This window comes from Ictidomys tridecemlineatus, chromosome 14, assembly GCF_052094955.1.
Source record: "Ictidomys tridecemlineatus isolate mIctTri1 chromosome 14, mIctTri1.hap1, whole genome shotgun sequence".
Taxonomy (NCBI): Eukaryota; Metazoa; Chordata; class Mammalia; order Rodentia; family Sciuridae; genus Ictidomys; species Ictidomys tridecemlineatus.
Window position 1 is genome coordinate 62723379 of NC_135490.1, and position 13919 is coordinate 62737297.

Here is a 13919-nt window from a genome sequence, read left to right on the forward strand (position 1 = left end):
ACGGACATTGAGGGATCCTTCCCCAGAAAACCCACCTGTTTGTTGCTGCAATTTTCTTCTCAGCTGCATCATTTCCTGCATGTTGCCTGCCACTTACCATTGGGGTCTTTGGAAGATAATCTTCCTTTTTGGAAGTGAGTGGAAAAGCAAAGGGAAGACCCTGTTACTTTTTATGTGGGCTACATATAAATACTTGCCATTCTTTCTTTATGGCTGGAGGTTGTTTGCATCAATTACTTCTTTGATGATAGCTTATAGGTGCCACACTTGATTCCTTATTATGAGATGGTCTATGGTCTGTGTGGGGTTTGCTAGATATTTTTCTGGGGAATTATTGCTGTCTTTAGAAAATGTTCCAGTGTAGAAGCAGATTCTTGAGATATAGAGGGCATTTTGGAGATTTTACATCTCTTAGTGTTCTCGGCACCTGAAGTCTAATTCTAATTCTAAGAGGATATGGTGATGGGTGATTTTTTTTTTTTTCCACCAGCATTTCCTTCCTGTGTGTACTGTATGAAGGAAGATTGGAATGTTGTTTAATAAGAGTATTGTTTACTCTCTTAACAACTGAACAGACGAACTTATTGCTAGGAATCTATAATGCTGTCTGTTGTTTTTATAACCAGTTGAGCTCTATAAGTCTAAAGTGGACAACTGAGTTCACACTAGGTACATATTTATTTTTTTATTTTAATTTCTGTGATACTGGGGATTGAACCTGGGGCCTTGCACATACTAGACAAAAGATCTACCACTGAGATACATCTCCAGCCCTAGGTATATCTTTATAAAACAAAGATGTTATATATATTGTAGACCTGCTCTTTTGTACTATACTTTAAACTGAGGAAGTCTAGATGAGATTTGATTTAGTTATTTGACAATGATAGCTTCTATTCTTGTATACATATATTTTTTTCTATTCTTATATTGAGGGTAAAGTTATGAACGCTGACAAACCTGAAATTACACAGCATTTTCAGGCTGCTCAGGTTATAAATAGTATCTTTAGTGGTGCCTTCGTGGTGAAACAGAATTTAAAGTCATCTGCCACTTCTACTTGGTTGAAAGTGATACTGTGATGTCCTTTTAAAAAACATTTTGTAAACATCATTGCGTTCTTAAGTATCCTAATCCAGAATACTTATTTAAAAGGCTGTTGGTTGGGGGTGGTGGCACACACCTATAATTTCAGTGACTCAGGAGGCTGAAGTAATTGCAAGTTTGAGGCCAGCCTTGGCAACTTTATTGAGGCCCTAAGCAATTTAGCAAGATCCTGACTTAAGATAAAAAAGTAAAAGGACTGGGGATGTAGCTCAGTGGTTAAGAGCCCCTGTTTTCTCTCCCTGGTACCAAAACATAAAAAATAAAATAAGACTCTTGGCACAGGCAGTGTTAGCTGAGCACATAGGTTTGAGGAGCAGCCACTGCAGTCACTATAAGTTGAGTCTGGAACATGCAAAGTGAGATTTATCTTAAAGAACACAGGTGTGACTATAGACTAATATTTTTGCAAGCATCTACTCACTGCATTTTTTTAAGGTATTTTCTTCCCCATTAGTCAGCATTTGCCATTTTCATTTCTTTTTGATAGTCCTTTATGTTTCCTCTCAGGTTTTCACAGGCCCTTATTTATTGAATGGCAGAGGAAGGCAAGCCATGTTTTGTTTTCTATAATTTATTTCTTGTAAATATATCATGACATCCAAAGCACTGGTATTAAATATTCCCTGATACTATCCCTAAGACAGTAGTGGTTTTTATCCTTTTCTGAACAGGAAAGGAAAAAGGTTAATACTGTCATTATGGAGGTATAGAGGCAAAGGTGGGGTAGAAGTCAAACCTGGTCAGCATCGTCGGCTTATGGACTATAATACTGAATAAGCTACAAAGAAGTTTCAGAAACATGGACTACTTTTATTTTCTTTATCACATAAATTGAATAAGAGTTATTGAGTTTTAATTAGCATTCACTATATATTAAAAGGTAGGCTTTTATCAAGTTACTATCTGCAAATGTTTACTCCTCACATTAGCAGAATAGGTACTCTTTTTTTAAAGAGTAAACCAAAGGACAACCAAGTGAGAGTCCCTGTAACCAAAGATGGATGGCACAACCCTGGTGAGCTAGATAAACCACTATACTAAGAAATGCTTTTTTTTGGGTGGCAAGCTGTAGGTAACTATAAAAGACCTTTATATCTCATCCATCCACCTATGGTATTATGGCTGTATTACACAAGGTAATAAGCTTGATTGAAATACTTTAGTCTTACATTATTTGCACTGCTTCATTTGTATCATGTGCAATCTCTTGACCAAGCCTACTTTTAAACTCTAGTAAAACATCATTTTGTACATATTTCTAGCTGCAAAATTAGTATTGCTTCTCAGTTAAAGAGATTATTTGCATGGAAACAACAGCATTATTAGCTTTCTAATATTTTGCACTTTTGAAATGTTTGGTTTTTTATGTGATTAAAACTTTAAGTATTGAAATAAAACTATATTGACCAGTTGCCTACTTTTACATGGCTTCATCTACCACAGAGAAAATCAATACATTAACTATTTTCTCTTCCCATATGTATTACAAAATAAGTTTAAATAATAAACATTTGGGGCAAAGAACTGATATTTATTTAAGTTCTTTCTCCTTGACCAGTGTTTTCATTGTCATAGGCAGATATAGTTCAGAATTTAAAGGTGGCAATTATAAGGTAAATACAGAAATGATTTTTTGATATGCATAAATGTCAGCTAGTACTACACATAATAGTTGATAAATCACTTATGTCAGATGGGGAATCCAATGTTTACATTACGTTCCAGTTCCTGGGTGGTACCACACAAACAACAACAAAACACACATTCATCATTTTATTTGAATATCAGGTTTAATAAAGGAAGAAGTGTATTGAAAATGTGTTATAAAAAGATATACATAAGTAAAAATCATTTAAAATATAATTACAATAAAGAAAACAACAGCTAGCTGTAGGAACTAGATCATCATTTCTAATGATGTCCTGTAACTGTTTCTTGTATCTTCTTTTGAAGAAAAGATAGAAAATGATTCATTTGTCCTCCAAATAATTTCTGTAACTTATTTTCTATCTTAGTTGGCAGATATGGATTTGGACAAGAAGCTCATTAGCACAGTTAAAGAGAAATGAGGTAGAAAAAAATCATCTGTTGTTAGTACTGAAACTACACTCCTGACCATTTTCTTCTTTTTTGCTGTTCTCTTAGTAATTCAACAGATTGTTTATGCCCACAGTGTTCAAAATGGACAGCAACACCAGATGCCTGGACTTGGATAGATGTACACAGGAGTGGTAAATTAGCTAAGATTGGACATTTTCCTATTTAAGGTTTAATGGAATTGTCATTAGAGAAAGTATAGAGAATCAAGATAATTTGGTCATGCCTTTGATCTTAACATTTTGATTTATGAGAAACAAAAAAAAAAATTTTTTTTTTTGATACCAGGGAATGAACCCAGGGGCACTTAACCACTAAGCCACATCCCCAGCCCCTTTTAAATATTTTATTTAGAAACAGAGTCTTGCTGAGTTGCTTAGGGATTTGCTCAGTTGCTGAGGCTGGCTTTGGCTTTGATCATCCTGCTGCAGCCTCCTGAGCTGCTGGGATTATAGGTATGTGTCACTGGGTCCAGCTCACAAATATGATAATTAACTAGCTTCTAGGATAAGAATAGGGCTGTGTAAGTCTTTGAGAAAAGACCCTTTAAAAAGTAGCATTTAAATTAAATATTAGAACACTAAATCTTAAGATTATCAACCTAATGGATCGTATGCATAAGCCATTGGAGAACTATTGAAAAATCCCTTTATTGAATGGGTGGCATATAGTGGTGGAAAAGAACTTTGATTCCTCATGGTAGATCATGTCAAGTAGGGCAAAAGTTCATAATCACATGGAGGCTGAATACAGTGTGGCTTATGCCATCACTTGTACCTTGGAAGAGATAAAAAGGCCAGAATTCTTGTTTTGTGCTTGATTCTAAGGTTGATTTGCCTATTCTCCATTGAATTTAGATTTGACTTAAATATCCAAACAGTAAGAATCACCAGGCTTCTTCTGAAGAGCAGAAAGTGCATGTCTGTCAGGAAATGGTTTATGGCATTCTTCGTCAGTCAGAGGAGGATAATACTGTCTGTAGCAGACATAGGCAAATGTCATTCCAATCATGGATCCAACTAGTACATCTGAAGAGTGAGGAAATATAAGGTATTTTTAAAAATATTTTTTAAAATTGTAGTTGGACACAATACCTTTATTTTATTTACTTATTTTTATGTGATGCTGAGGATCGAACCCAGTGCCTTGCATGTGCTAGGCGAGTACTCTACTTCTGAGCCCAGCCCAAGGTATTTTCTTAATCATATTAGAATTTTAAATCTCATTAGACACCAGACAGAATAGAAGACTTGGCCTTCCAGGTTATTCTTACTTGTAAGTCCCTGCCCCCCCTCTTTTACCATTCTTACTCGTAAGTTCCCCCCTCCATAGTTGTGGTTTCTTTAGGCTTTCTTAATTTTGTCATATAGTTATAGGATTAGCATAGTCAGATTGTTCTTTAAACACATCAGAACACACCATTACTTTACTTTGTGCAGATGGGACTAAATTAGAATTTTTTTAATTCACAAGAGTGACAAAGATTTATGAATTGCTTGCTATTCGTTGACCTGTACCATTTCAGTAGTCCTAGAGAAAGGAATAAACTCTTTAGGAGTTGCCTCTCTTTGCTCATTCTTTAAAATATGGCTCCCAAGGAGTGAACAATACTATTGAATTTCTTTTGGAATTGTGGCTTTTCTTTAAAGATATGCTGTCATTTGGAATGTTACTAGCATTCATCCTAAATTTCTTTGAGAAATGATAAAATACCAAAATTTTTGTTTCTGAACAAATTATATACAATAAGCTTGATTTTTAAAAGAAATAGATTAATTTGGCAAGGGCTGGGGTTTTAGTTTAGTGTAGAGTGCTTGCCTAGCATGTGTGAGACACTAGGCTCAATTCTCAGCACCATATATAAATAAATAAAATAAAGGTTCATTGACAACTAAAAATATATACATATATTTTTTTCTTTTGAGATGGGCCTTTGCTATATTATCTAATCTGGCAACTTCTGGGCTCAAATGATCCTTCTGCTTTAGCCTCCTGAGTAGCTGGGACAGCAGATGATGTATACCACCATGCCTAGCTTTAAAACTTTCTTATAGATGCAATTTAACTGGAACTTAACAGTGCTTCAAATAATAGAAAAATTAGTACATTCTGTTTCGGTAATCTCTCTTTAAAAGGTTAACTTTTGACTTCCATATATCTTATAAATGTATACTCTTAATACAGAACCTAGACTACCCACACTTGTTCATGTTCAATCATGCAACATATTTAGTGAGAAGGCATTTAGTGAGAAAGCAAGTATCCTTAATGTCAGTTGTTAGGGATAAAAATGAATAAAACATGGAAGCTTCCATGGCATGAATACTTGCTTACCTTGCCAGTGATGTTTGTAGTCACAGGTGCGGGACAGTGCAATTACAGCTGCAAAAAGTAAAGGTGACAGAAAGGCACAGAACCTCCAAGATTTCCCACGGCCTTGTGGTGTGAAGCAGTGTAACTTCCCTGCCAGGTAGAAGGAAGCAAAGGCCAGACCAGCAAATGCAACTAGGACAGACAAAAACCTATAAGTATTTTTGTATGTTTTTTTGTGGTGCTAGAAATTGAACCCAGGGCTTCACACAAGCTAAGCAAGCATTCTACCACTGAGCTATACACCGCCAACACTCAATTCCAAATACACTAGGGAGTACAAATATATTTCATAACTTTTTGCATATTTCTGGTGTAGATCATTGATTGTGAGGAAAGAAAAGGGAAAATAAAGGACTTTATTTTGTTCCCAAGTTAATATTTTTTACCTGAGGATAGGTTAGAATAGCTCTATGATTTTAGGCAGGTTATTTAACCTCTTTATACTTTTGTTTCCTCATCTATAAATGGGAATCTTAAAAATAATAGTACCCACTTTAGTGGGATATTGCGAGCTATAAATGAGGTACAAATTTTAAATGCTGCAGAGCACATGACACATAGTAACTCTTTAGTAAAGATTAGTTATTTTTGGGGACAAGTACAAGATTACAGGATGTAGGCAATTAATATAGTAATTATAAAATGTGCAAATCTCATGGATATAAACTACCTCTCTGTACTCTAATATTTACTGACATACAAGGTTCAGGCTTATAAAATCATAGGGTTATTAAAGAAGAAGGGAATTCTAATCTGTAGGTGTAAGAACAACTGTAGTTGAATGTTCTCATCCCTACAAGCTTTCTAGGTTAAACACATTAATAAGCATTCAAGTTGAATCCATATGAAATTCATACAGGAAGAATGTCCACTAGGGAAGCTTTTGCGACCCTCATTCACCACATCTTTATCCCCTGTACACATCAAGTCAGAATGGGCTAGTCCATCTGGGAAGCAGCGGTAAAAGAAATCTGGGCGTGGCCTGGAAGAAATAAGCATGATTTGAACATTTAAACATCTAGAAAGTATTTTTCAGTTGTATCAGACATCAATATTCCTTTTAATTGTTGGTATATAATGTCCCAGGCAATATAACTAGAGTAGGATAATTACCACATAAGAAAAACCTAGTTCCATGTCTGAAATTTAAATGAGAAAAAAAAAAGTGACTTTAGCATGCAATTACATTTTAGGGCAAACAAATCACACTTCAACTTTAGAGATGCACTAAGGCCAAGAACTGGGCTGATTGTTAGTGGGAAATGCTTGCTGTTAAGCCAAAAAAGAGTCCACTTGTCGTAATCAGCAGGACTGAGGTAGGACGAAGTGCTGAATGAGAAAGATTAGACTGATGATAAATGAGAAAAGGATGATAAAGATGTGTGATGGATTGCTATTCCTGGTCTTTCCTGATGAGGTGAGGACTGGGGCAAGCACTGGGGTGCTAAGTCTTATCACTTACCTTCCCACTATCAGTTTTATTGTATTGGTAAAGACACCAGTCAGAGCTAGAGCAAGGCTGGCAGCTAGAAATAAAAGAAATTGTTAGTGGTATCTACGTGGGAGGAATAGCGTATCTACTGCCTCATGAAGACAGCAGCAGCTCATGAACTTTTTGAGATAGTCCAACCAGACCTGAGCACAAAAATAACTATGGTGCTCAAGGGCCATCCTTTGTAGTAAAGGGAAAACTTCTGTACCTAGCCAGAGACATTCCTGAGGTACAAATAAGCCAGTATATAAGGCATACCTGTAAGTTCTTTCTGTCTCATGGGGTTGCATGGCATACAGGTAGATATAATTGCTTTAGCAATGTGGAACTCTGGTTCATGCACAGGGTTCTAGTGCCTGAACTCTACCACTAGGAAGCATCTCATTCCTAGCTCTAAGAAGACATCATCATCAGAAAGGGCTAGCTCTTACCCAGGCAGGCTTGTTTGCTGTCTGCTGTATCTGCCTTCTTGAAAAATTTGGCCAGGAAGATCACAGACAGTGGAGAGAGGAATGCAATGACCTGAATCAGAATATGTCAAAAGCAAAACAGCAAAACCCCACATTAGTTGTTAAAGTTGCTCCTACAGGTAGAGGGATGGACATTACAGCAGAACTTCCAGAGCAGAAATAATTCCTATATGTAAGCAGAGGTCTTTTGGTGGGGGGCGGGGTAGCTGGGAGCTGGCAGTTCCACCAGTAAATAACATCCACTATTCTAAAGGACCAGTTACTGCGCCGCTGGGGAACAGGGGTTCACAGAGAATCCATTTGCATCCAAAACAGACTTACATCTTGCTCTCTAAATCTTGACCTTAAATATCAGGAAGGAAATTTTTGAGCACATCAACCAAGGGAACAATAAGTTCCCCACAAAGATAATGTGGGGGCCAGAATGACCACTTTTTGCATCCTAGCATCAAACAGTATTGTGATAGGCAAAGGATAGTTCCTCACTCACAAACATCGGCTTGGTAGGGAAATACTCGGCTTCCACATATGGATTCCGGTAAAGCCACATCTCCTCTGGCTGGATATGCCTCTGGAAGGGAGGGAGAAGTTCAGTCACCCTAAGGAGGAAACAAAAGCATAGAAGCTTCTTGGCATGCTGCTTTCTCCCGGAGGACCCAGCTGCCTGGCTGGCGGATGAGGCAGGCTGCCACCTCCAAGGCAGTAGTGTCTCCCACTGCCTGTTAACAGGTGCCACGCTCTGGGATCCGACCCGTAATTCCTTACAGGAAGGCTGCGAACAGCAAGACTCGCACACCCACTTCGGCCCCAAAGGCAGCGGCTGCCTTCCCCATCCGGCCAGCGCGCCCAGGCGTTCGCCGTGCTGACGTGGCCGCTGCTGCGTGGAGACGCTGCGCCAGGGAAGAGGCTGCCTGCAACCCGCCTGGCTTTAAGCGCCGGCTGGTGGGCGCTGCGGGAATGGCAGGAAGCCATGGCCGTCAGCCTCCTTTCCCCAGCCAGATCTGCTATCAGACGGTGGCTTCTAGGAAGCAGGAGGGGCCCCTTTCAGGGCAGTCACCTAGCACAGCAACGAAAGCCAGCTCAGCAGGGAGCTGGTTCCACTATTGCCCAGCCAAGCTGCAGGTCACCTTTGGGTCTCATACCAGTGGGATGAAGATTGATCAGCATCTCCCTTGGGGACGTTCACCAACCAGGTGGTACGTAGATGGTCTTTTACCACACCAAAGCAAGAAGCAACGTTCTCTAAGGATATTTCCTCTATGAAAAACAAAACTCACCTTTTAAGATCCAGTTTCTTAGCAGTACTGCAGCATTTTGAAGGAAGAAAAGTTGGATGAGGTTGGATGTTTTGTGTTTTTAAGCCGTCCCTCCCCTAACACACAAAATCACACAATGCTGGCCTCCTGTCCAATGAGGTGTAGCAAAAAATTACAGGCAAAGAACAAGCCCACATATTTAATTTGGAACATACAGGACAATTTATTGAAGTCAATCTCAAGCAAAATCTGAAATCAGTGGAATGTCATTAAAAACCTTCCTAAATGAATCCTCACAGAAGCAGAAAACACATTTGAATTCCAAAGTATTTTGTAAAATAAAAAAGGCAACATTTCAGTAAATATAATGTACAAAAATTATATGTTCCTACCAGCATACACATGAGTAAGAAGCTTAAATATTACAGGCAATTCTAAGTACACTAGTCAACAATGAACTATATACAGGTTAACCAAGCTTTGCACATTTCACACTTTGCAATTAAACATAGGCCAATCAACAAAATCCTCAAAATATTATATATCTTGAAGTCTATGTGGCAACATCAAGTCATTATACAGTAATGCCCTAGTGGAACACCCCCAGGGAAAGTTAACACTAATCCCTAGTGTCAAGAGCTTCCAGCAGAGTCTCAGAAACTCAGAAGAGATTGACTTTTAGTGAATATTGATATTTTGTTATTAAAGACAAGTCTCAAGTGATTAGGTAAAATAACATTTCACAGGATCTACAAAGTTTATTACAGATAAACAAAGTACAGAAATAATCTACAAAGGTCATTATCATAAAGAACATGAGAAAACGAAAACGGAATCTGTAGATATCTGTTGTGCAATATCACTCAAATGGGTACAAATGAATTTCTCATATCAATTCCAAATATGCACACATATTTGTATATAAAAAATGATCTATTTAGCCAGTTGTAATCATTTAGCATCTTGGTTATTTAGTGGCAACGTGGTCCTTAACACAGGATATGTAGACAGAACAAATGGGACAATGTCAATGACAACAAAGTCAAAAATTTTATCCAGTACACTTCTAAACTGACTAGAATACCTTGTAAATACCTTATATAGGCAATCTGATGGGTACTTGAGAGCCATTTGCACACATCAAGAGTCTTTTGGCCAGTAGGGAAGGGGAGCAGTGGAAGCTAAGGGTGCTTTCTCATTCAGTGGCAGATGCAGTCATGTCACTTAGGAAAACTAAGTACTGAATAATGACTTTGGCAGCTATTCTGTTTTCCCTTTATGCTTACATGTTAATGACTTTTGGAGTCCAGTATAATTGCTATGGACTGACAAAAACCCCACAAAAAAACAGAAATGGTTTTTGAAATACAAGGGTTACACATAGCATTTTAGGAATGTAACATAAGTGCATCCCTCCTGCCCTTATAGGCATATAGTAAAAGAAAATAAGTGTCTGGGGATAGGGTTAACAAAAAGAACATACATAGGAAATATTTGTAAAATATGTGACTAGTATCTCATGCAGGAAGAAGTCTCTTCCTTAAAGGTGCACAATAAATCTGAGTTATCTCCTGTGGACACACTCCTATTTGCAGAATTTTGTCTTTAATCCAAGATAAAGAGGAAAGAGACTAGGCTATTTGTTTCCAAAACAGTATACAAAACGAAAAGTTTTCTACTCCATAAATTTAAAAAAAGAAAATTAAAATAAGGAGAGTCTTAAAGAGTTTCAAGTACTTAAAAAACCTGAATTCAATGAAGTAGAGGTCTCAATGTTAAAGTGACTACATCGTACCTGTGGTAAACATTATCATTCCCCTCCCTTACCCTAACATAACATTTTTTTTCCCCAGTACCCCACCCCAGACAAAAGTTGGTAAGATTTCAGTATATACAAATTCCCAACTTTTCAATATTTGTTAATTCCTTGCAAAGCTGTCTACTTATATCTGTTGCTTAATCCATCTGAAAATGGAACAAAAAAACAAACATTTTGTTTGTCTTCAAATAACTAGAGACCAAGTTTAGATGGCCCTAGGCTGAAGGAAATTGTTCCATTTGATCACTGCAGCAACTTGGACAAGTGGGAGGAAGGTGGCTAGTTATATCAGCCTTGTAAAAAGTAATTCAAGTTTACTCTGTACTGCCCAGCAATAAAGTAACTTTCCAATGCCATTGTACCTCATGTAAAAGTACATCACAAAGAAGCTTTCCAAGTTGTAAGGACTCCAAAGAAATTTGTTTTCTTATCCTGTTTGGATGTGACTATGGCAGGTAGCACCTTGACTTTATGGTGAAGGCTAAAAGATGACCTTTGTATTTAAAAATAAAATGAAAGACACGCAACAAGTCTGGACAGTCCAGAAATTACATTCTGAATAGATGGCATCTCTGATTCCAAACTGTAGGTCTGGTTTGACCCTGTTAGGAACATATCATGCAAGAAACTACTCAAAAAAAGAAACTGTTTCATGAATCGGGAAAGTTGCCCAACAGTCTGTCCCAACTAAGAGTACTTTACAAGATTTAGCTACTCAATATCTCAGTTCCACATTATTTACAGGCATGTTGCCAAATTCTGTGTGAAAGCAATCCCCCACCCACCTCCAATTATCTTTTTAGTTTTCAGATATGTTCCTGACTTGAACACACAGAAATCTCTAAGCTTCCATAATCCTAAAACTCAAGCCTATTTATTCTTTAGCTTAAACCAGATCATTTTTTGAGAATTAAAAAGCAGAAACTTATTAAAACAAAAATGAAAATAAACCCGACTTCACTCTAATCTCCAGTACTGATTTGACAATAAAGAAGTGAATCACTGGTTCCAGCTGCTTCAGCATGCTAGGAATGAAGGGCCATCTTCCCCCTCCTTCTCTGCCAGCCTCAGGCAGCTCTTTTGATTCCTCAGAGTCATTGTGGTCCAGTCCCTGCCTCCACTGCAGTGCGTGTGAAGGTTTCCCACAATTTCATCTTTAGCTCTTACTGATCTAATTCCTGAAGCTTTTATGCTGATGATCAAAAGTGTTATGTTCACTTCTTCCTCCAAAGAATTAACATGAGGTTAAAAAAAAAACACTACTATTATCCCATAATGTAAGTTATTTCATTTTTGGACAAGAATAAAAACCATCCACTTATTCTCTGACCACATAAAGATTTAAAAGTTAATAGCTACTAACTTCAGACTGTAAGTAAGCCGTATGTCTTTTGGAATATTTCACTGGCATAGCCCAGGCAAGCACAGTACATGTATACTTATGCACACATAAAACACAATTTTCTTTCTGCTTCCATAAGATGTGACTTTAAAATAGATAAATAGGTCAACATTAACACCATGGAGATGCAAGGAGAGGTCCTTGGCACTGGCATGACTAAAACCACTTTTTATACCATAAAAGATGTTAGAGCTACAGTTAGCTATTTTGTTTTCTACCTTGATTTCTGAAATGATAGAACAATCCTATTAGTGATAAAAAAAGTTAAAGTCTCTGCAGAGCTCTATTATAGATATAAAAACAAAATGTGACACAATGAAGATGCTGCATAAAAATAGTTAAATCTAAGGTATTTGCAGTATTATAGGATGTACCCTGGCTTACCATATAAAAGTCATCAGATATTAAATAGCACTAAGTCCAAAACAAAACAAGAAGATACAATTTTATGTTGGATATTGTTTCAACAAGAGTTACATTTGGAATATTAAAAGAAATCCTTATGTAAGTTTAAAAAAACATACATTTATATCTATATAAAATAAATTTTAGTATGTTAAAACCTAAGTTTTCTTATTTTTTTCAAAGAACTATCTAATTGCTCAAGAGCAAAGTTTAGTGTTCTCATGAGCTACATTTCATGTTACTTGTAGCAATTAGATTTGATAACATGTACCTCTTTCTTTTGGGATCATATCTAACCAACAGAATTATTGGATTCCCAATAAGTCACCTCAGAATGAATTGCTTCTATCAGCAAATGGCAGTTTAGGAGCTTAAAAAGGATTTGTAGTGTTGTTGCTTTTTTTTTTGTGATTATGTTTTTTTTTTTTTTTTTAAAACAAGAGAATCCAGTATAATTGCACATTTATATACAGGGGGGGGGGGAGGGAGGCAGGCACAAAATAGCTTTTCTTTTCAGAAAAGAGCTCTAAATCGATAAGGAACTAGAACACACTTAACACAACTGAAGGAATGCAGTAGAGCATCTACTTGCCCTATTTTCATAAGGTTAATTAGATACTTCTTGAAGGCAAAAAAATTCTACCGGGTACCAGCAACTGCAAACAGTCAAAATTCATGGAGAAAGTTAACAATCATTCAGGCTAACCATAGACTTCTATTTAGTACAGTGTTACAATAATGTCTAACAATAATTATTTTATCCAAGAAATACTGGATACTGTGGTGTGTGTGTGTGTGTGTGTGTGTGTGTGTGTGTATTCATTACTAAAAATTAAATGCAAGTGACTTTTGTGGGCAGACAACTTGGTATACTTTTATCAATAAGACTCAAGTATTAGAGTCAAACAATTTTGCTAACATTGGCTTTCCTGGGAACTTTCTCCAAGAATTTCCTAAGATGAAGTGTGTTTGTGTGGCTTTTACATACCCTGTAAAAATAGAAGTTACTCAACGAGGGCAATTTTTTTTGGTACCAGGAATTCAATCTGGGGGGTGGGGGGACTCAACCACTGAGTCATATCCCCAGCCCTTTTTATTTTTTATTTTGAGATAGGGTCTCACTAGGTTTCTTGCAAATTTGCTAAATTGGTGAGACTGGCTTTGAGCCTGCAATCCTCCTGCCTCAGTCTCCCAAGCTGCTGGGATTACAGGTGTGTGCCACCACGCCATCCAAGCACAATTAAGTATTGGATAATATTAATTAGAGATTGTTTACATATAACTTGGGGATGCCCTTATTGCCTATCCCCCAAATTAGGAACACAACCAAAAAGATCTATTCAAAATACAATTTAGACTCACTTATATGGCATTACCAGGAAATATGACTGAATGGTGCTGACAACGAAATATTTGATTAGGAGAGGAAAACAGAAAATATAAAATATCCATAATTCCAAGTCAAACATTAGACTGGACATTAGATGGGGCTCCTATG

General features: G+C 37.1%; 3 protein-coding genes across 14 annotated transcripts in view; 1 reads left to right on the forward strand and 2 right to left on the reverse strand.

The window, feature by feature from the left end:
- The window catches only part of Ddhd2 (DDHD domain containing 2), a 53136-nt gene that overhangs the window by 24042 nt on the left and 15175 nt on the right, over positions 1–13919 (forward strand). For 4 of the 6 annotated variants that reach the window (XM_078031219.1, XM_078031218.1, XM_078031221.1 and 1 more), the window contains one exon: positions 1–13919. This exon is cut by the window's right edge and continues 15175 nt beyond it. In XM_078031219.1, coding sequence (XP_077887345.1) covers positions 1–271 — 271 coding nt within the window. In that variant the 3' untranslated portion in view covers positions 272–13919. The other 2 variants (XM_078031222.1, XM_078031223.1) reach the window with 1 other exon arrangement.
- Positions 3836–8855, reverse strand: Plpp5 (phospholipid phosphatase 5). The gene is made up of 7 exons (XM_005338386.5): positions 8305–8855; positions 8030–8138; positions 7501–7591; positions 7040–7103; positions 6435–6559; positions 5539–5709; positions 3836–4232 (listed from the first exon to the last, which is right to left on the reverse strand). The coding sequence occupies exons 1-7, from the start codon at positions 8370–8372 to the stop codon at positions 4069–4071; spliced, it is 792 nt and encodes a 263-aa protein (XP_005338443.1). The 5' UTR covers positions 8373–8855; the 3' UTR covers positions 3836–4068.
- The window catches only part of Nsd3 (nuclear receptor binding SET domain protein 3), a 108066-nt gene continuing 103140 nt past the window's right edge, over positions 8994–13919 (reverse strand). For all 7 annotated transcript variants that reach the window (XM_040268767.2, XM_021735297.3, XM_021735295.3 and 4 more), the window contains one exon: positions 8994–13919. This exon is cut by the window's right edge and continues 1189 nt beyond it. The gene's annotated coding sequence lies outside the window, so the exon portion shown is untranslated.

Coding starts and splice junctions, on each gene's coding strand:
- Plpp5 (XM_005338386.5), bottom strand. CDS start 8,372: ATGGGGAAGGCAGCCGCTGCCTTTGGGGCCGAAGTGGGTGTGCGAGTC. Junction 8,139..8,304: donor TTGCTGTTCGCAGCCTTCCT/GTAAGGAATTAC, acceptor TTTCCTCCTTAG/GGTGACTGAACTTCTCCCTC. Junction 6,560..7,039: donor ATAAAACTGATAGTGGGAAG/GTAAGTGATAAG, acceptor TATTTCTTCCAG/GCCACGCCCAGATTTCTTTT.